Raw genomic sequence first — 24001 nt, 5'->3', positions numbered from 1 at the left:
CTTACAAGAGTCACTGTTTAGCCTATTGAACTTAAGATAAATAAGTATATACATATTTATTAATAATTGGTGTCATAGAATTCTGCTGAGATTCTTGAAGGCTGCCAAGATGATAGAGAAGGTGGATTTTCCTGAGGCTGCTTCCTGCATCAAGATAGATAGAGTGTGACCTGGACTATCTCTCTGGGTTCCCAAATTAAAGTTTGTAAAAAGATCAAAGCATTATAAACAACTATATTAATAATGAAACTCCCTATTATTAGTGAAAAGTAGGGGGAGAGAGAGAGAGAGAGCAAGGAGAACGAGTTTGAACCAAGATTATTCATTCCGTTTTGTTCTGGCTGGAATATCTGACTTTATTGAAAAAAAATAAAATAAAATTGTTTAGTCCGTGTCAGCCAAAATTTCTGTCATCTCAGATCGAAACGATCGAGATTGGGCTGAAATGATTATTCCAGTTGAAATTAACAAAATAGACCGAGATAAAATAATTTTATAAAAAATTATATCATTAAACTGAGTTAAGTAGTTCAATAACACTTAATCCTAACTTAATAAAATAAATTTTTACTCTATCAAATAAAATGAATTGAAATCTAAAATTTTAAAATCAAAAATCTAAAAGTTCTGCATAATTATCTCTTTATCTTTATCTATCACATTATCTTATGCTTTACAATTTAACTATGTATATTTTTACTAATTTATTAAAAAAAATTGTAATTTAATATAATGTTATTTAGTAATAACAACTCAAACCTTATGTAATTTGATTTTCATGGCTTTATAGGCTACAAGACACTATTTTGTACATTAATCGGATATGTTATAGAAATAGATTTCATTATTGTAATTCTATAATAATGAAAAGTTAAATTTATGTTTATTTGTTGCTTTCTAATATGCTGTCTAATTAGATTATAGATAATAATTTTGTAATATTGTATTTTGATGATTTAAAATTAAACTATATATATATATATATATATATATATATATATATAATGTATAACAGTCTGAAACGAGATACCAAAATGCTATGATATCAAAATATTTTATATCAATAACAAATCTAGAATAACGACCGAAATAGAATTAATAACTTTGATTTGAACTATTCTTTCTTTGCTTAAGCTTGAGGAGACATCCTGTATTAATACATAGTGCCAGTCCAACCAATCCGTATAGAAGGTTTCTTTAACAAAACTAAACAATTATTATCTACATTTTGGAAGAGAAAATTCTAATTACTTTTTCCTCTCTTTATCTCCATACAAGGAGGAGGTGCTTTCGCTAATAAAATTAATATTATGGTTGTCAAATTCAGTCTGGCTTTGCCGGTTGAATCAAGAATCGGCATTATACCAGAAACTAGCACTAAATTTGGATCGGGCAACCTTTAAAATTCATTTTTCGATACACTCATAAAAAGCTCATCAATCCGATCGAATAGACCGGTGATTCGGTGACTCGATCGTGAGTAACATGGATTTAGCAAATATGATCTTTTAAATAATATATTTTTATTAATAAAATAATATCATTTTAACAAGACATATAAATATTTTAAAAGAACTAATTATATTTTATATTAGAAAATTGTTAATTTGTCTTCAATCAATTAATGTTTATTAAGATATAGAAAAAAAGTATAAAAAAGTGTCATGTGATTTGGTGTTTTTGCACTTATTATATTGTTTTATTCATGACAAAAAAAATATTATGTGATTTAGTTTTTTTATATATTTTTACTGTATTACAAACTAATATCTTTAAATTTCTATAATTTAGTATTAGTATAATACTCATTTTTAATAACAAAATCACTTAATATGTGATTTAGCATATAACTAACTACATTGAATTTATGTTAAATAAAATTAATATTTATTTTTTAATTTTATTAGGAATAAAATAAAATAAATTTTTAAATAAAAATATAATATTCTTAGGAGTATCTCGATAGTTGATTTGATAGTAAATCACCTATAAAATAATTTTATTATTGAAAATAAATATTATACTAATATTAGATCATAGAATTCTAAATATATTAATTTGTAAGGTTGTAAAAATATAAGAAAACTAAATCACATGGTATTTTTTTGTCATAAAAGAACTGTAGTCCTCTAAAGCATTTAACCACAAGATATATTTTTATACTTCTTGTTAATATATATTGACCAAATTTTGAAGCTGAAAGTCAAAGCTAGAAATATTGATATACAATTTATGTAAAGATTAAAATTATAAGTAAGAGAAGTTTGTGATCACTTAGTTGAGTATTTTTTTAATAACTAAATTTGTGATTGAGATTTTCTTATGGGATAGGGATATTAATATTTGTTGAATATTATATTTTGTTGAATTTAATTATTAAGTAATGTTAAAATTTATATTATATAAACTATTTTTAAACTATACATACTTTTAAGCGACATCCTATATAAATATTTATGTATATATTTTAAGTTACCGATTCAATTCCGGTTGAACTTTTAGCTCTTGACCCTTTGTATTCTACCAGTCAATAATCAGGCGAGTCTAAAAACCATAGTTAATATAGTCAAGTGATTTAATTAATTTTTGTAAAGAATTAAATGAATCCCAACTTTACAACAAATTTACCTTTTATCAAATTAAAGCAAAAACTCTTAATTTAATTCGCCCTTCCCGCATTATCTCTTCCATCCCTCAATGAAGCTCTCGGCCCGGACCTTGCTGACCTTTCTCCATCCGGTGCTTTTCTAAGCTCTATCAAGCCCAAATCTCCTGACCCCCCGCCGCTTGCTGATCTTGCTCCTGACTCCTCTCTTTGCCTTTAGTGGAAGCTCTTATCAGACTGATGAATTGGTTAATCAAGGATTATTTTCTTATTAAGGTAAGGTCATCCAAGTAGAATAGATAGCATAGTCTATTGATATATATATAAAAAATCATATTAATAATTATAAGTTTAAAATGTTGAAATTTAATTATGGAAAAGGGTGCTAGTTAAAAATAGTGAAACCAAGAAATGAGTTAATATAATTAAATAAACTATGAATAGTATAGATAGATGCCACATCTTATTTAACCTATATATATAATAAAGAAATAGTTGAACCATAGCTACATAAATATATCATATATCTAGTATATAAAAAATTACTTTTAGTATATGGAAGTATTGAATGAAGACAAATATCAATGAGTATTAAAATATCACAAAAAAATAAATATAAATATATGTTAAATTAAATTAAAAATTAAAATATTAAAGCGATTAAATAATGAAATAACTTTTTTTCTTTTTGCGCTATTCCAGACAACAAATTTATCAAATTGATATAGAAATAAAATAGAATAAATATAGAAGGTAGGATTCATTTTATATAATGAGTTCCACACTTTACAATAACTTATCAAAGTAATATTTTTTTAATATTAACTCTATATATTAATAATAAAATGTTTAATTTTTAATATTTGATTTGGTTGGATTTTTATGGTTTTTCATATTTTTATACAATAACCAAAATAAAATTTTTATTTTTATTTAATTTAAAAATTAAAATCACTCTATATTATGTTACAATCATAGTTTTTAGTTTGAATTGTATTAGATCGATCTGTTTTGGTTAGTTTGGTGAAAATTCATGCAGTTTCGATGTGTCAAGCTCCATTTAAAACACAAAAGGAGATTTGGCCTTAAACAGTAAATTATATCCTGGACCTGGGTAACTGTGCATTATGTATCCAGAGTCTAAAATATGGTCCTTTCATTTAAATAAGGGAGCTGAATTTTAAAACACATGTGTGAGAGTTTCAATTCAAATATAGTGCCCTATCTATTATTACCGATTTAAAATAAAATCACGAGTTTTGTCTTCTTCAATTTCAATTCTCCATCATTTAAAGCTTTAAATTAGATTCTATAAATTTTTATTTTTCAATCTTTTCTTTCTTTTTTATATTATACTGCATAATATTGTTGTTCTTTTTTTTCCTCATACGTAGATTATATGCATATTTGCAGATTCTGAAAATTTATTTTCGACGAGCCAAAATTCATTATTTTTTTTCCATTCTTCATACTTTTAAATCAGTATCTACAAGTTTTAATCATTTCTTTTAATATATGATAACAATTTCATTGCTGGAAAATAATAGATTTACTATGTAGGATATTGAAGTTTTTTATGTATGAATTACATGTTCATCGTTTTATTCATAATTTTTGTAACAAGTTTATTTTTGAAATTGAATAGATTCATTTTGTAGCAAATTGAGGTTCATTATATATAAACAATAGGTTCGTTATTTTATTCATAATTGTGATAATAATTTTATTTTTAAAATAGAATAAAAATTCATCTTATAGCACATTGAGGTTTATTATATATGAACTTTAGGTTCATCATGTTGTTCATAAATTTGAAAGCAAATTTATTTTTAAAATGGAATAGGTTTATTTTTATAGTACAATGAACTTTATATTATTAACAGACGAATATAAAAAATTTACTTAATAGACATGCCATATGTGCATAAATTAAATTAGTATTCAAGGGCTATATTGAATGGGTTCATTATCTACAAAATAACAGGTTCATTAAAATATCACTTGAGGTTTATTATATATGAACCATAGGTTCATCATGTTGTTCATAATTTTTGAAAATAGATTTATTTTTGGAATGGAATAGGTTCTTTTTATAGTACAATAAACTTTATATCATTAACAAATGAATATTAAAGTTTTACATAATGAATATGGTGCATAAAAATAAATTAGTATTCATGGATTATAATGATCGAATTCATTATCTACAAACAACAGGTGCTAAAGTATCACTCGAGGTTTATCAAATATATAAAAGCAGTTTTATAATATAGATTTATTATTAGTAAGTTATAATCAATAGGTTCATCATCCACTAACAACAAGTTCATTAACGTATCAATTTAGGTTCATCAAATATATAACAAAAATTTATTAATCATAGGTTATAATCAAAAAGTTCATCATATATAAATAAGACGTTTTAAATGAATATTATTTTATATAAAATAAATAATATATTCATCAATAACAAAATCTATATAAAATATCGATTTTTCAGTTATAAACTTTAGTTTAATAAGATTTCAACATACTATTTTTGCAAGCAATTTATATGACCATTTTAAATGAATATGAATATGTTTACAAAATAATGAGATTTGCATAAATTTTAAACATTGAAAGATTAAAATTGAAAGTCAACAAAATTGTAAAGTTTGTAATTTTAAGAATAGAAGAATGTGTGTAAAATAAAAATATAAAAAAAAATAAAACAAAAAGTTGATTTTTTAATATTGGAGAAGACAATTGTGTATTTTTGTTGAAATAAGAAATTATGTATTGAGCAGACAATTTTTTTTGTTTTGATTGTGGATAAAAATAATAAATTAAACTCAACTTTTTAAAAAATCATGTAAACTACATGTGTTAGTAGTTCTAGGAACATAATGCTAGATGTACCTGGGTTCAGGATATAACAACACGTCTTAAACATAGTTATTTATTTAAAAAAGAATACACATCATAAATCAAACATGTATTAAATTAACAAAATCATATATATTTAGCTTCCGTTTGAATAATAGGTTTGGTCAGACTGCATTACTTAATAAATTTAATATGATATTTATATTTCATAAAATTTAGTTATTTATCTAATTTTTTATTTATTAAACTAACAAGATTTTCATTTTATGTAAAATATTGTTATGAAGTAAACTCTAAAAAAATATAAAAATAAAATAAAATAAAATAAATATGTCATAGAAGGTAGGATTCATTTTATGTAATGAGTTTCAAACTTTACAATAACTTATCAAAGTAACATATTTTTTAATATTAAATCTATATATTAATAATAAAAATAATGAAAATTATAACTTTTAATAGTTGATTTGATTGGATTGTTACGATGTTTCATATTTTTAATCTATAACCAAACTAAAATTTTTTATTCTATTTGATTCAAAAATTAAAATCAATCCATAATACATTGAAACTATAATTTTTAATTTGAATTACATTGGATTGATCCGGTTTAATTAGTTTGGTGAAAGTTCATGCAATTGTAATTACATCTCTTTCTGTTAAGGTCCATTTAAAATACAATTTGGTCTTAAAATATAGCCGTTAATAAAGCAAGCCTGTATTAAATTAATACGCGTTACAAGTATTTCTTATCCTTAAGTACGATGGAAATGGATTCCTTTCTAAATGGGAACCGTGACCATCAAAGGCAATAACATACAGCAATAGTTCTTGCAAGAGCAGTAGAAAAAAAAAAAAAAACTGGAACTAATGACAGAGCCATTGAGAAAGAAGTGCCATTCATAAATTCTAGCTTAGGGATTCCTCAAATTGATCTCTTTGAAATTTGTTATCGATAAGGTTGGTTTGTAACTTTAGGACTCATCTAATTTACGCACCCAATCGTTGCTTCTTGCTATTATAATTCGAGCTTTAACTTCTCATCCGGAGTAAGTCTTTAAGTGTTTTAGATCTAAAATACTTTCTTGTCTTTCTTAACTACCAAGAATAAATTGCTCAAGTGCTTTCAATAAAGAGTCTTTTTCCTCCTTCAACATAGTAAGTTCTACAACAAGCACTAAAGAAAAAAAAAAAACTCTAATTCTAAATATTATAATTATTTAATCATGAAGTATAATTTTAACATAATAATATTAAATTATAAAAAATTAATTATATAAGATCAACTTAAAATAAATTATTATTAATAAATTTTAATAAGGTTATATTATCTAAACAATAAAATAAATTAAATCATCTATCAACTGATAATAAAAAATTTTAAAATAAAATATATATAAAATTTATACAATCAGTAGCTAATTGATACTAAAATCAGCTATGAGCTGCCAGATTTCGAAATCTTTATCAAAAATTTTAATATAGTTGTTCAGTAACAACCAACTATCGGTTCTATAAAACAACTGAACTAAACACACTATTGATTATACATATTCAAAATTAAAAACAATTGTGATATATAAACTAAAATTTAAGAGCTTTTTACATAATTTATCTAAGTAGTATATAATAAAAGCTCCCTTGTTAGTTTTTAGTTTTATGAAAATAATTGATTTCTAATTGGATGAAATTTTAGCTAGGTATATAGTTGGTGATTCTTGCTACTAAATTTAAACTAATAATATCCGATTTCTTAATCTTTTACATAGATGATTAGTGCTTTGCCTAAAGCACCATTCAATTTAATGTGATTGAAGCTACCATGACTCTTTCTAGAGATACCATCATACTATTACTACCACTCTATGAAAAAGAATATTAATCTAAGTTTCAAACTCAATATCCAACAACAACAATAGATTGTTTCTAAAGAAATATAAAGATCAATGAGTTTCATTTTTATTTTTATTTTCCTTCTTGAAACATCTCTATATTATATGCAACTTTTCCCACTTATCCTCCATGTACCAAAAAGTAGTCCATTTTAATCATCCTTCTGATCTTATGAAGAAGGAGAGGAGGAAAGCTTAACTAAAATTAACAACCCATCAAGTAATAATTAGTGTCCACATAATCACCCTATTCAAGCAAATGTTTGCCCATAAACATAGGAGACATCTAATTTTAGCCCTCTCTAAATATCCAAGGTCAAACATCCATCTTCTTTCCCTCCTTCCCTCTCTCTCCAAACCCAAGTTTCTCTCTCTAAGCCCAACACGGTTTTGACTATTTTTTAAAATTTTCTTTTTCAATTATTTCTTTATTTTTCAACTAATTTTAATTAATTAATTTACAAAAAATTACGAGGAAAGGAAATTAGATCCCACGATCCACCAATCAAAGAAAGACAGAGACAAAAAAAGAAGAGAAAAAAACTTGCAAAAGAATTCAAACATAAACAAAAACCCATTTTCTCTCTCTTCTTTCTAATTTTCTTTTCTTGATCCATGCTGCTGAAGGAAAAAGAGAAAAAAAGAAAAAAAGAAAAAAAAAACAGAGAAGACCCATTAAACCAAATTGATTGAATATCAATTCTTGAATTGAAAGTTTTGATTTTTATCAGGAGTGGGTTAAAGAAGAAAACAAAGACCCATATTGGCGTATGTCAAATCTCCAATGCTGCGATCTTTAAAAAGACCAGAAGAATACAACTGCATAATCAAGAGCACAACTTTATCAAGAACAAGAAAAACCCAGAAAAGCAACAGTAAGTTTGGTGGATCTTTGAAAGGAAAAGAAAGATTGGAGGAGAAAATTTGTGGATCTGATGGTGGGTGGGGCATTATTGGGATTGGAAAGAACCAAGAAAGAGCTTATTTTTTATTATTGCGGAGGTGGTGGTGCTGTTGTTGCTAGGATTGCGGTGGTGAGGCTGCATAGAAAAAGAATATGCAGCTTCACATCTCGCCTAGCATGAGAAGCATCACTATATCGAGCAGCAACAGTAGCAGCAGCAACAACAACAATGGGTTTATTGACTTGATGAAGATCAAGGTCGCAGCTCGCCATATATCTTATAGAACCCTATTCCACACCATTCTTATTCTTGCTTTTTTGTTACCCTTTGTCTTCATTCTTACTGCTCTTGTTACCCTTGAAGGTGTCAACAAGTGCTCTTCATTTGGTACCTCCCTTTCTACTTTCTGTTTATTTTTATTTGATTTCGTTGGGATTGTTTATGTCATTGCATGAAATGATGGATGGATTTGGATCTTGATTTGATTTTTGTTTGTAGTTATTATTCCTTTTGTACTATATTATTCATTTCGTTTTTCATTGTGAGGGATAGATCCTGATTTGATTTGGTTTATGTTGGCAATGCACATGTTTAATATTATTTCATATTCTTTTACACTTGCGTCATAATTGGGCATGTTTATGTTTGTCATTACCGTGTCACGCCTGGCATGTTATGCCTCAAACTTATCATTTAATCCTAATGCTGTTCTCTTTGCTGATACATAGATGCATATAAATGCGACTGAATTGTGTTTATTTAGTCGTAACTTTTATTCAATTATGTAATATGTTATGCCTGATTATTTTCCTAGTCATATGTTCTTACTTTTTTTTTCTTTTCTAGAATTCTATTTGCATTGTTGTGTTTGCACGGTTTATTCATAGCTCAGCTTTTATGTTTTGATGGATGCTCCTCGTATTTGTATATATTTTTTAAACCAATGGAGCTTTTATCCATTGGAATTAAGGTATGAGTTTGTTAGATAGGTTATTCATATGTTATTTTTGAGGTCAAGAATTCGTCATTGGATTATAATTTGGATGAGGAATTTAATAGCGTCCTTATGTAACTACTAGATTCGGTTTCTGGGTGGACTCCTAATTAACAATGTGTTCACTAATAGTTCTAAGTGGATTTTGGACCCTTCTCCTTTCCTAACCACATTCTATGAAAATTATTTTGCATTCATTTCAAAATTTTCTTGCAGAATTATCCTTGTTGATGAGATTTCTTTTTCTGGTTTCTGATGCGCATTGTTGAAATTTTACCTGTTACTTTATGCCTACATTTTTTATTGTCTATGTTTTCTGGATCAAGATCTAGATCCTCTTTCATTATGCTTCTATTGTGTTTCTTGGACCAATTTCTCATTATGCCTCTGTGCTTCAGATTGTTTAGGCAGGCGACTAGGACCAAGGTTTGGTATAGGGGATGATTCAGGGGTAATTAACTTTTTCCCTTTATGTTCTATTTTCTTTCTGGTTACATTGAAGTCATACTTTTGGGTGATTTCTTAGCCAAGAATTTGTTAATCTACTAGTTTCCTGTAAGCTGAATTGTTCCTTTTTATGGTAATGTCACATCAGAGGCTGGTTAAAGACTTTTACAAGATTCTCAATCAAGTAAACAAGGAGGAAATCCCAGATGGTCTGAAGCTCCCAGATTCTTTTAATCAACTTGTATTTGAAATGAAGAGCAACCATTATGATGCAAAAACATTTGCTTTCATGCTGAGGGCTATGGTATGTTTAATTCGACTTCATGAAACAATATGCGTGACATGTGTTTTGTTCTCTTTTTCTGTTAAGTTTTTCTGGATAGGAGTAGGGTTAGAAACTGAGGCAGTCTCTTTCTGAACTTGTGCAAGCTATACTTTTTATATCGTCTTAACTGGATGTATGATCGTTTGAGGTCCTATATGCAATGAGAACTAGAAGGAACTTCTTTCAATTTAAGTTATTGTCTTTTTTTGATAGCGGCTGTAATTCTGGGAGAACATTGTTGTGGAAATTTCTATAGTTGGGTGCAGACAAAGTAGTACGGAGGATTACTCTTCTTGTCAGCCAAACAACTGAGATTATCTAGAAAGGGAGATGAAATATAGAAGATACTTGGTTTTCCTCTTTTCAGAACTAAACTATTTACTCTGGCCATTTGCTTTTTCAATGGCCCAAGTATCACAGAGTGTTGAAAACAGGCAATTTACTGGTTAACATGATCTATTTCAGAAGTTAAATGTTATATGTTGACTAATAAGATTCCTCTCTTTTTCTCTCTCATTCCTGGTGTAAAAAGTACTTTTTACTAGAAAGTTTGAAGATCATGCATGGGCAATGTGTTGTAGATCACATTGCTGTAGGCTGAACTAGCAACATGCCAAGGCTCACTGTGTACATTCTTATACAGGATTTCTTTTTCTAAATTTTCATGCCTTTTGTTTGTGTCCTCCATGATTATACAATGTAAATTTTTGTCAACTAAATGATATTTATGCAGGAAATCTGTAACCATGCATGTACAATTACTAGCTAATCTAGTGATTTTTGTACTTAAAGTTTTTGTAGGTAATTATCTTCTTTAAGTAGTTGATATTGTTTCCTCACCTCATTTGCCAAAACATTTATGGCCTTTCTTCTATGTATTTCTATAATATTTTTTTGTCAGCCTCAGTAACTGTGCGATCTAAAACTCTTCTTTTTGAAATTGGGATATTTCTTCACATGACACTTCATGGATGCTTATGATACATCGTGTGTGTCTGTGGGTGCGCGCTTACTAGTCCAAGGAACTTATCTGAATGAGTCATTTCTATTACTGAAAAACGAAGAAAATGTAGATTTTGGTCAAATTTATAAACTTATTATAGAGCAGTATTCAGTTGCTTACAATTAGAAGAACTTTCATGTTAATGTTGGAACACTATAGGTGTCTTTGATTACTACATATTTATTTTTGTCATACTTAGGGCGCTTTTATGTCAATATATGATGTTTTCAGGAAATTGTATTTGGATCTAGGTTCAAAAGGCAGTGCAGAATTGTCTGTGATGAGTAAAATATATTAGAGGTAGGAAGTAAGAGAGAACTGCTTATGGTGGATTTATGAATACATGTACACCAAACTGAAGGAGGAAAGGATAAGTAGAAGGAAACTAAGACTAAAGATCCCAAAATCAGAAATATTCATGGCCAATTGAAATCTGTTTTCCCTTGCCTTAAAAGTCTGCTTAATCACATTTATCAAATATCTGCATTGAACATGCAGGTGGAGCCGACCAAGCTAAAAATTTCATGTTCCTCCAAACAGTAGCTATCACTATTTCTTAAGTTTTCAGCTGTAGAATGATATCTTAATTCTCAAGCTGCTTTCCATCTAAATAATAAACTTTCCTATGCATCTGTTCCTTAATCACTCTTCCTAGGAAAAGAATTACTGGTATCACCTATAAACACCATATGATATATGTTTTACTGAAAAAATGTATAATTAAAACCCCACTCACTAATTAATTTTTCCCACTAAATTCTGACAGTCTGCGGCCAGAAAGGAATATCCTTTTGATCGTTAATTGAATCCAAGTTCAGCCTTCAATTCCTAGTCAGGCTCTTCTAGATCTAAGATTTCTTTGGAGCGTAGATTTTTCAAGCGGTTCATATTGTAGGTTGTACATAACTAGGTTCCATAAGAATTTCAATTTCTCATTTAACTAGCTATTTATTGGGTATTTCACAGATGAGGGGTCTGAATTTGGGCCTTTACTGTGCTGTGTCTAAGCATCTTCTTTTAGTTCAGCTATAACTGTTGCTTAATGCATCAGAGATTTTCTTTCTTATATCGAGCATCTGAAACTAAGTTTTGATTAGTTTCTTACTCAGTATCTGAGTGAAGTTGAAATTTGATATTGTAAGAGCTAATTCTTCTTGCATTCTCCAAGTCATTCTCTGTGCGGATTAGGTACGTTCATGATACCATAGACATGTTATGTTCTGAGGAATGCTGATTTCATGGGCATCTCTTATATCACCAAGGATGAAATTGGGTAATGTTGTACATTAGGGGAAAATGCAATTACTGAGTGTGACATATGCTATTTTCCTCTTCTATCTGTAACACGTGGTGTATCTTGAATCTTCAGTGCTTTGCAGGTTGCCACATGGCTGGGGTCAGGGAGCAGGAACCCCGATCCCAATCTGTAAAAGTTGTATATAGGTGTTTTATCTATCTATTTATCTTAATATGGTACTGGCTAGTTATTGATGGATTAATTTTCTACTTCATCTATATGCATGTGATTGTTTTTATGCCTTGATAATTATTGACCATGCTCCTATGCATGCATGAACAAATAAGTAATTGTAGAGACTAGAGAATGCAGTTACTCTTACTTCTCAGAAATATAATAAAAGAAAAAGAGTACTGGAGTATTAAGAGCACGATTCCAACTAATACCTTTCTTTTTGCGCAGATGGAGAAATTTGAAAGGGAAATTAGAGAATCTAAATTTTCAGAGCTCATGAACAAACACTTTGCTGCAAGTTCCATTCCAAAAAGCATCCACTGCCTCTCACTACGTTTGACTGATGAATATTCCTCCAATGCTCATGCACGCAAACAGTTACCGTCCCCGGAGTTACTTCCTTTGCTCTCTGACAATTCTTACCATCACTTTGTTCTGTCAACTGATAACATTTTAGCTGCATCAGTTGTTGTCACGTCTACTGTCCACTCATCTCTAAAACCCGAAAAGATAGTCTTTCATGTCATTACTGACAAGAAAACTTATGCGGGTATGCATTCATGGTTTGCTTTAAACCCAGTCTCCCCTGCTATTGTGGAAGTGAAAGGTGTCCACCAGTTTGACTGGTTAACAAGGGAGAATGTTCCAGTGCTTGAAGCTGTAGAGAACCATAATGGTATCAGGAATTATTACCATGGGAATCACATTGCTGGGGCCAATCTCAGCACTACAACTCCACGAATGTTTGCATCAAAATTGCAGGCTAGAAGTCCGAAGTACATATCTTTACTCAACCATCTCCGCATATATTTACCAGAGGTAATGAATCAAATATTTGTTTTTGCTTTACTGGGGGGTTGGAGTTCATGTTGTAAATGGCCTATGACAAAGTACTGGATACCAGTGTGGGAAAAATAATAAAAGAGAGAACTGAAGGGGGAAAGAAATCTACGACACTTGATATACTTCCCTTGAGCTGTCAACCTGACAGCATGTATGTAGAAAAGTAAAGTGGAATACTCCTCTCGAACTCCCCATCCCTCTCAATAGAAAGTAATAAAAGAGCCTCCTCTTAACCTGCTGCCATTGAAGCTTGCCATCCTAATGTGATCTAACAGATGGTGTCAAAGATGTGGCAGGAGAGTTTCAGCTTCCTGCCAGCCCAAACAAGTCTTGAAAATAAGTTAAGGGAAACTTCTTAAAGATGCTGGGATTTCTTTGGCAGCATTCATTAAATTTGTATAGGAAGGGTTACTCTGCACATGTTAAAATTATAATAATGTGCATATCTCTTTTACACTGTTAAAATATAATGTTCGTCAGTTGAATGAGGTCAATATGGATAAAAGGTGACACTGTGACTTGCTGCATGTTTAATGGTAAAATGGAATTATTGCTTGTCAGGACATAGAATCTTTCCCTAGTTACTTGTGCATCATAATTATTATGTCACTGAGCATCACCATGGTTGTGTACTTTCTGTTTTAGATTACTTGTTTCATTCTTTCTTTGTTTCATCTCTTTTAATACTTGTTCTGATTGTGTATAATCAATAGCTCTTTCCGAACCTCGACAAGGTGGTCTTCTTAGATGATGACGTTGTCATTCAGCATGATTTATCTCCACTTTGGGAAATTGATCTTGAGGGAAAGGTTAATGGAGCTGTTGAAACATGTAAAGGAGAAGATGAGTGGGTAATGTCTAAACATTTCAGGAACTACTTCAATTTTTCTCATCCCCTGATACTAAAGAACCTGGACCCTGATGAATGTGCATGGGCTTATGGAATGAACATATTTGATCTTCATGCCTGGAGGAAAACAAATATAAGAGAAACCTACCATTCCTGGCTGAAAGAGGTAAGATCTTCACTACTTAGACCCACTTTGATCGCTTATATAAATCTTCTTGCTTTCCTTATCCACCTTCTCATGGTGTGTAATGTGGATTACAACAGCAGAGAAGAATATGTTGAATTTAGTATATGGGATATCATCATGCAGAAATTGCAGGAGTTGATAATTATTAGATGATATCCTTCCGATGGGATAAGAGAATTCCTATTCTTATTTATTATTCTACTATTTTATTTTCTTCTTCTTCTATTAATTGAAGAAATAATTAGAAAATAAAACAGCAAGTACAAAAATGAGTAATAACCCCCAGTAGAGACTGGGTATGCCAGTTTCTGCATGAAAAAAGATCTCCAAACTGATCTTCTTCCTATATGTGTGAATCTGTGCACCTTGCCTTCCTCAATATATATGACACTTAATTCTTTTCTCTATCTGCTTGACCATGGAAATTGGAAAATGTCATGCTTATGCAGAAACTGTTAAAATTTTCAAACTGTTATTCCACGAATAGTTTTAAAATATTGTTACTTTGCCAAGGGTTACATCTAAATGTAATGTGCAACTGCATCCTAATATCCGACATTCTAAAAACTTAAAAACATTTGGTATTTTTTTCCCCTTTTTGTTTACATTTATCAAAGGCTATGTAGTCCTGCCGATAATAAGTTGTACGTATTTGGGTTTTGTCTGCAGAACCTGAAGTCGAACCTGACAATGTGGAAACTTGGTACCCTACCTCCTGCATTAATTGCTTTCAAAGGTCATGTTCATCCAATTGATCCATCTTGGCATATGCTTGGCTTGGGTTATCAAAATAAGACCAACATTGAGAGAGTGAAAAAGGCTGCTGTTATCCACTATAATGGCCAGTCAAAACCGTGGCTGCAGATTGGCTTTGAGCATCTTCGACCATTTTGGACTAAATATGTCAGTTACTCCAATGATTTTATTAGGAACTGCCACATCTTGGAATCGTAGTTGATCACAATAGGTCCATAGCCGCTAGAACCTAGAGGTGGAACAGAAAAAAGACAAGTGATTTGTATCACATCAGTTATTTCATGGCTAGAAATTTTGTCGGGATCTATATGAGAAGGCAAGCAGAAAATTTGTCAAGATGGGCAGGTGTTTCAGGTCTGAATTCACCATCATTCCTCGCAATTTTGCATGAAAAGGCCTGCATCACAAGCACGGGCATGAGATTCATTCTTTCGATTTGTAACATAGCAATCCGTCATTTAATTTTTTGATTGGAAACAAAGAATACTATTATTGGCCTTCCTGCAGGAAGTCTATTCCGATTTCTTGGCACATATATATTCCAATAAAGCTATATACACAGAAGATCATATTGCCAGTGCTGATTGGTGCAGGGAAGAGGAAGGCTAGAACAGGTCTTTTGTGAGGGCTGCCTCATTAGCCCACGAATGTTTTATCCCTTCAATTTTTTTTTGTTCTCCTGTTCTTTTTTTTTTTTTTTTTCTTTCAGTTTTGTTAGTATGCCCCATTTTTTCTCTCTTAGTTACTTGGATCATCATGGTGAATTTTAGGAGTAGGAAAATGGAGATTGCTTTGTTACTTGGAGAACTATTTGTTAGGTTATATATCAGTATTTGTTATGTACGACATACATTTGAAATGTGCAGAAAATTCTTTTTTCCCAATATCTGTCCTTAAATCACATCTAGACATTCCTTTTCTATATGTTATCATCCAGGATAGTGAAAGTATAAAGAAGTTGCAGAAGAGCTTATCTTCCATGCTTGCTTTACTTCTCATAATATTCTCCAACTGTTTATTTTTTTCTTGATCTGTTTTTGAAAAATGTTTGGTACTTTTGAAGTTTTTCAAAGGAGAAGAGTGTTAGCTGGATTTCAATTCCTGAGACCTCCTGCATTACAAGGCAAATGCTCGTTATCGATAGGAGACCAATCCGAGACCGCTTGCATTACAAGGCAAAAGAGAAATGCTCACTGTCGATCTCTGGGCTATCGGTTTCCTATAGGTTTCCTTAAGTGGATGATGATGATGACGACGACGAAGTTCATTATCAATTAAATGTTCTTTCTGGACGCCCATGTTTTGCATTTGCACACAGAATCTGACCCTGCTACGTTGACTTCCAGGAATAACATAATTCCTGTAAAAACTTGAGATCACTTTGTTTTTGTGTTGGATGGCCAAAAAGAGGCTTGTAATTTAGGATACCTTTGAGATTTGAGAATATATAATTACAAAGAAACAATAAATCTTAATTACGATATCTTTAGCAGCAGCAGCAGCAACAAAAGGATTCTTCTTGTTCTTGGAATTTCCGAAGTTGTTGATGCCAAGAAATCCATTCAGTATAAATTGGCTATTTCTTTTTCTTTTTTTTCTAAGCATCCAACAACATAATTTGGTGTTTTTCTTTTCCTAGTGAATTTCTGATCTTTCCAAGTGGAGATTTCTTGTGTCTAACACATTCCTAATCATCTTTACTTATTCTCCATTCTTTGATTGGACCCTCTTATTTGTTAAATCAATAATGTTTACAAATTGATTTTGTTTTTTTTTTTCCCTTTTCTTTCTGTTATTGTTAAATCAATAAATTAACTAAATGATATTAGGATTGGACTCCTGTCATTTAGTTGCATTTTACAAAGTATTGGTTGATTCTACCAAACCTGAAATGGAAGAATCTGAAAGGTTCTTTGACAGAAACAACTACCTACTCATTTTAAATGAATGAAAAAATATATATATTAATACATGACAATCACCCCTCAACACCCATTTTTCTTTTTCTTTTTTTCAAAAAATAAGAAAAAAAAAAACAAGAACATGTGTATTTATTCGGCTGGCAAGACAGTATCTATCACTTGATTATTCCACGATGAACACATAAAATAAAAATTGATTAAAATTTTAATGTATAGTTTTATATAAATATATATATATATATTATGTGAGATTGAGACATAATAAATAAATAAATAATTAATTCATTTGCCGCCACTAATTGCATAATAAAAAGGCATTGAAATTGTCATCTGGGTCATATGTAAATATAGGGTCCCATAGATCATTGGTCAGAGTTCACATGAAAATTCATAATCTGTACAGTTCGGAATTGGCTGCCTTCAGTTCAGTTGTGTTTCTTCTGACCATTCCATGTATAGGCCCAATCTCTGTCAAATGCTAATTTTTTTGTTGTAAACCATTCAAATTACCAAAATGTCTTTTGATGGCCAACCCACCTCCACTTTTCTTATATTACATGAATATAACCATTATTCTCTTTTGGACTGGCATTGCCTACCTCCAATGTACTTGCTCTGCATTCATTAATTGTCTTCATGGAAAATTAACCATTATTAATGAACACCTTGCCCATTTCATTTCTTAAAATTGACAAGATTTATTGTCTATATTCATCCTCTTTTATTCAATAAATATATATGATATTTATTAATTAGTGATATAACTTATATTTCCTTCATCTGGTATTATCTGTTTTTATTAAATTATATTTTTTTTAATTATTTGTCATTTTATATTATTCGATACAATATTAATTTTTTATTTATTTATTTTTATATTCAAATAAGTGTAGTAATCTATAGAATAAGTCGAATGTATATTAAGCTGGTAATATAATAGTTAGTGTTAGCGGTTTATTTTTTCTTTATAAAAAAGTTCTTCTTTTTCTTTCAATAGATTAATATTCTAACACGTTAACTATATCTATATATAAAAAAGGCCAAGTTAAAACAATTAAAAATTTATTTTAAAATACGTTGAGGTATTTGATTTTTTTCCCTTTATTAAAATATCAAAATGATTACTTTAAGATTTTAATAAATTGAAATTGGTTTAATAAAGATAATTTATTTTAAGGTAGAGGCCTTGGTGAAATCATAATAGAATAAAACAAATAAAAAAATGAAACTTTAGCTTGTACAATAGGGGAAAGAACATTAATTCTTTAATCAATAATCAATAGCTATAATGGAGAATCAGTAGGCATTACACAAGATAATGGGTGTGACGAGAAACAAAAAAATGATCCATTTTATATCAACATTATAGGTAGAGTACAACATGGTATTGTGAGGGGTACTTGGGCCAAAAAGGTGAGTCAGTCTTCCAGTCTTCGTAATAGAAAGAGAGAGAATGTGTCCATTTCCATGGTCATAGGAGATTGCTAGGAGAGAAGGGCAAAAGAATGGAAGCATTGACCACAGAATTGGTAGACTTTGAAAACTGCGAAATAGCCTCTTCTCTTCTCTGGGGATTTATTTGATCTCTTTCTCTCCTTTTATCATTCACACTATTCGTATACATGCGCATCACTTCTCTCTTCTTCTTTTTCTTTAGCTTGGCCTTTTTAGCCCAAAACAAGATTGACCCGGATCAGTTTTACTGACAAGTAAGCTAAACCATTGGATTTTTCAAATCTTTTAAGTATTTATTTTGGTATTTGATTGGTTTGCTCGTGACCAAGTTGAGGTTTTTGAGTTGACTTTTGCGTTCTTTTTGTTCTTGTTTCTTTCTTCTTCTTCTGACGGTAGCAGAACTGCCGATTGAATTGATTTGGAGAAATATCAAGTTCAGGATTGTAGGAAGTTTTGTGATTTTTGGTGATTTGTTGGTTTTTGGCCTGTTAGTGAGTGTGTATGTCACTCTACATTTGTTTGTATTTTCTTTCCGCACTTTTCTCAGGCATGATTTGTTGCAAGAAAATGATTTATATTTTTGGATCGGCTCAACTGATCATATTTGATTTACTAATTTGGGTTGCTAGATGTCCTAATTTAAGGCTAAATCTCTGCTGCTATTTCCTTTTTGCCTCTAGTTTCCATTTCAATACTTGTATCATATGTGTGTCTGTGTGTGTGTGAGTGACATATGTGTATTGGAGCCACTCTTTCTAATTCTGTTTCTACTTTAACTATGCAGAGTCACTGATTTAGAATCTTGGTGATTTGTGAAGAACATAAAGAAGTGCTTTTGAGTGGGCTATTGATTTCTGACAGAAAATTCAATTGAGGCTTTGTGAATATTTTAGATTGGAAGTTGGTGGTCTTTTGGAGATGGCTGCAGTGCAAAATCAGTTAGAGATCAAGTTTAGATTGACTGATGGATCGGATATTGGCCCCAAAACCTTTCCTGCTGCTACAAGTGTTGCGACCTTGAAAGAGAGCATTCTTGCTCAATGGCCTAAAGGTCAGTTGAGCTTTTTATTTCACTTAATAATTTCAAATCATTATTTTTCTGGTCAGAAATTTCATACTAGGAAGGAAGAATCTTTAACATATATCATAAACTTTGCAAGTCTTTTAATGAATCATTTGTTATCCACTAACTAATCCTACCTTTCACAATGTCATAAAATCATCAATTGGAGATTACCTTTCTGAAATAGCAACTAACTGAAATTTTTTATTATCCTTTAGTCTTTTGAAGCAAACTTTCCAACTCAGTATCCTTGACAACATACTTATGCTTCTATGCCTGCATGTAATCATGGAGATAGGAGGAGCTTTTGGCCAGGTCCCCTTGCTGGTTTACCTCCCTTGCATATTGTTCTGGCACAAAAGATATGCAATATCTATGAGAGTAGATTATAGGCTTCTTTGGATTTCAGATTACTCTTTAAGGAGGCATTAAAAGTGTGCAGCACATAGATTATGGTTCATTAATCATAATCAAATTCTGCAGTGTTACAAGTGATTACACAATTCTTTCAAAAACACTTGTTTTGTTATCTATGTTGTTCTTGTAATTTACACATTGAAATAATTAGAGATTTGCTAGCATAGTATAGCACCATGGGTAGATAAAAAGTTATTTTAGGATATGAATCATGTAAGTTTTAGTTCCATTTATTCCGCAATGCCAGTGGAATTTCATTTTTAACTTGCAGCTAATATGAAAATTACTGGGAAGTAGCAAGACTGAACTGGAAAAATGGTTATAGAGCTTCAGATTGCTCACTGATTCTAGAACAGTCTCTCAAGTCTTCTATTTATATCTGCTCGTACTCTGTTATAATCACAAGATTTTATACTCGTGAACTTTGATATTTTTCTAGTATTCAATACTTTCTGCCTTAAATCACTGATATTAGGTGAACCTGTTATATGTTTGACCAGAAAAGGAGAATGGACCAAGGACAGTGAAAGACGTCAAATTAATAAGTGCAGGAAAGATATTGGAGAACAACAAAACAGTAGGGGAATGCCGGAGCCCCCTGTGTGATATCCCTGGTGGAGTTACAACCATGCATGTAGTAGTTCAACCATCTTCCTCCGAGAAAGGTGCTAGTCATATCTATGACCTTCCAGGAAGTCAGAAACTATAGTCAATTGCATTTTATATTCCTTTCTTCCTTTTGTTTGAGCACTGTGGAATTTGCATGGTGATTTTTTGTTTCTTTCTAGGATTATACAGGCATCTAATTTCCCATTGGCCTTTCTTTTTCTCATTTTTTTTAGTGCTCCATAAAGCTACTTTATTTCTTTTTCTCATTTCTCATTATGAAATGAGAAATGGCAGCCCATCTCATTCTTTATTTTCTTTGTTTCTTGTTTATGTTGAGTGGTAAGCGGCATTTCTATGACCCCATGTGTGAAATATTTTTATTGTCCCGGAAAACCTCCTTGTAAACAATAATTTATGTTGCTTATGCCGTTATTGGTCATCTCATAAGGAAAGCACTACTGGCTCCCAGCTACATAAGCTATAATTGCATTGGCTTTTTCTCATTGTCAAAGTTTAATTTTGAATTGATTTTCTTACTAGTTCCTTTTTAAAATAAATAAAATAAATATAATAATTATTAAAAGTTTCTTATATGAATTTTATCTTTCCGATGGAGCAGAAAAGAAATCATCAAGCCAACCGAAGCAGAACAAATGCGTTTGTGTTATATTATAGTTGCAGCTCCATGAGCAGGGATGACATCAAGGTAAATTTAGTTACTTGATATCTCTTTCATCACCAATGCAGGTGTCTCAATCTCAAAATTATTGTTCTATTAGTTCCTTTTCTTTCTTTCTCATATTCTTTAATTACAACAGTGAAGAGTTTTGGGCTGGTTTAGAAAACAAGCTGGTGAATTCTTGATTGATGAGAAGCAGGGGCATCATGCGTGCTTATCACAGGTCACATTTGGTGCAGGTCTTTTGGCTTCGTCAATCCATTCGGTATACAATGATTAAATCTCAAGTTTGATTCAACTCTGCCTGTATGCAATGAGATGTCAATATTTATGTCGAAAATTTCAAATAGGTGCATATTCTCATAATTTTTCATTTTATGTTTGTGTTATGTTGTCTTGTATCATTTGTAGTTGCACAATCTGACCAAGTATTCCAAGTTCATGTCGATGGTCATTATTTTACCAAGTTAAAACTTGAAGCACCCAATAGTTAAATCTGCCAGCTGAACGGCAGCATGCAATAAGATTCTGAACACAAACACCTTTGATTGTTCCCTTCGCGTTTGAAACGCTGCGTGCTAGTGTCTGTCAGATTCTACATTAAACATGAAATACTTATTCTCATTTCCATATATGTGCAAAGATGAAGGTAACTTGCTTGTATTAAATTTATATATAGATGGTGGCATGTTCTCCCCCCTCCACCAAATAAGCAAGTCAAATTTTGCTGGAGATATCTAAAACCATGACCCTTAGTTAGTTAGAATTTCCTGCAACTCTCTTGCCAAAATGGATTAGTATCATCATATATAGACAGCTTCCACCCTGGATTGTCCTGGGAAAGTTATTAAATGCATATTACATTAAGGTGGGTGGGGTTTAGCTGGAAAACTTGTCTGCAGATAGATGGGGTTGGTGGGTGGTGGCAAGTGAGATCTTAGAATTGTCACTTTTAGCAAAGAGAGTAGAAGTGCAACTGGGGGCATGATTGGTAAGAAATTGTCAAATATGGTGGTTTTATTAGTGCTTTAAGATAGTTTTTTTACTTGTTTTTATCCATGTTGTTGCTTACCAAATTAGAGTGCTACTATTAGAGGTAGTTCTCAAATAGTTTAGAAAAAAAAAAGTGGCATTTTATATGAATTGCATCAATTGCAAGAAATGCCAAGGTTTATACATATAGTGAGGTCTCCCAAATTCCAAAATTTTATAATTTTGTTTGGATCATGAACCATTATGCCCTCCAGGGACACAATTGCAAGAAGTGCCAGCTTCCCCTTTTACGCCTCTGGAAATAAATAACAGTCACATTTCATGCCTTTTCTTCTTCCTCTTTCTTAAAGAAAATCCCTTTGTCGGATTATGAATTCTTTATTCATAAAGAAATACGGACAAATAGTTACTATAATATAAAATTAAGAGAGAAGTACAAAAGTTTGTTAAATCGGTGGTTGTAATATTCTTAAATTAAATCCTAAATTATGCATTGAACAGATTATATAAAATCAATTTCCATTTCTTTTTTTTTTCTTTTTTTGTTTATAACTCATGTAAATATTCTACGTAATAAAACGGATAAAAAGAAATACTAGCAACGTTCTATTTTGGACACTTTCTCTATAAGTGATCTATTTTACTTGTTATTTTTTCTTATAAATATTATAATCTATTACTATATGTAAATAATTATAATATAATATAATTTCTTTTCTCCCTCCTATTAATATTGTGTCCTACATAAATTTCTATTAAAAATAAAAAGATGAACCAGTTCCTTATATGTTTAGCTAAAAGGATATACATCTTTAAATATGTATATATATATATATATATATATTATCAAACTTAACTTGTAATATAAAATGATGAATTTAGTTTCCGAAAATACTGATGTAAGAAATTCAATAATGTATTTGATAATGGGCTCACACGAGGGAACTCGTGACACTGGATAGTATTGGGCCGTGTGAAACGAACCGTAGATGTCCAAGCCCAATAGAGCAGCTCGCATGATTAAAATGACTCGTCGTTCGGTCAGATAATGACGCAAAAGTTGTCGTTTTTAGGATTCTTTAAATTTTTGGAACGGAAAAGTCCCTAATGTTATTTGTGGTCCATAAAATCTTTATTTCCTTCCAACTTTGGATATAAAGAAAAAAAGTAATCCGTTCATTTCAGCATGGCACTAATGTTCCCCACAACACTTCATCTCATTTCATTTCTTTTTTATATATATTTTCTTAATTTCGAACCTGAATTTGTCTCCAAAAAATTTAAAAAAGAAAAAAACACAAACTAAGGTCGGTCAACAATCTCAACTTTTTTATATATATTTTATTAAGTTCAAACCTGTCCTGTTCTATTTATACTATCAAATTTTTATTTTATTAAAAAATATAATTTAATCTATTTTATATCTTTTAAATATAAAGCAAAAGGTCCATTTCATTCTCAAATTCCACAACTTTTATCTTAATTTACAAATAATAAATTTTTGTATTTTTATTGATTAATATTTTTTTTTATGTATATCAAATTTTTTGTTTTATTAAAAAATATAATTTATTTTATTTTATATCTTTTAAATATAAAGCAAAATTTCCATTTTGCTCTCAAATTCCATAACTTCAATCTTTATTTTGAGTTTAATTTACAAATAATAATTTTTTTATATTTATTAATTAATATTTTTAATTATATTCTCTGTATT

The 24001-nt window shown here is 30.5% G+C and overlaps 2 protein-coding genes across 4 annotated transcripts; both read left to right on the top strand.

Annotated features, from left to right (window-relative positions):
- The first annotated feature begins 7716 nt into the window (after window positions 1–7716).
- On the top strand, window positions 7717–16030 carry LOC8258251 (probable galacturonosyltransferase 14). Its single transcript, XM_002526033.4, has 6 exons — window positions 7717–8657; window positions 9663–9715; window positions 9860–10015; window positions 12739–13329; window positions 14067–14369; window positions 15060–16030. Exons 1-6 carry the CDS (start codon window positions 8423–8425, stop codon window positions 15342–15344), a joined length of 1623 nt encoding a protein of 540 aa, XP_002526079.2. The 5' UTR covers window positions 7717–8422; the 3' UTR covers window positions 15345–16030.
- Window positions 16031–18380: 2350 nt separating this feature from the next.
- On the top strand, window positions 18381–21845 carry LOC8258250 (membrane-anchored ubiquitin-fold protein 2). Of its 3 annotated transcripts, none has more exons than XM_048375102.1 (5): window positions 18381–18597; window positions 19308–19574; window positions 20504–20668; window positions 21232–21318; window positions 21431–21845. In XM_048375102.1, exons 2-4 carry the CDS (start codon window positions 19442–19444, stop codon window positions 21285–21287), a joined length of 354 nt encoding a protein of 117 aa, XP_048231059.1. In that variant the 5' UTR covers window positions 18381–18597; window positions 19308–19441; the 3' UTR covers window positions 21288–21318; window positions 21431–21845. The 3 variants fall into 3 exon arrangements, with proteins under 3 accessions (XP_048231059.1, XP_002526078.2, XP_025014361.1); XM_002526032.4 differs by having other exon boundaries at window positions 18383–18777; XM_025158593.2 differs by lacking the exon at window positions 18381–18597 and adding an exon at window positions 18846–19022.
- Window positions 21846–24001: the final 2156 nt, after the last annotated feature.

The sequence above is a fragment of the Ricinus communis genome, chromosome 5 (assembly GCF_019578655.1).
Source record: "Ricinus communis isolate WT05 ecotype wild-type chromosome 5, ASM1957865v1, whole genome shotgun sequence".
Taxonomy (NCBI): Eukaryota; Viridiplantae; Streptophyta; class Magnoliopsida; order Malpighiales; family Euphorbiaceae; genus Ricinus; species Ricinus communis.
This window is presented reverse-complemented; position numbering and strand designations above follow the sequence as displayed.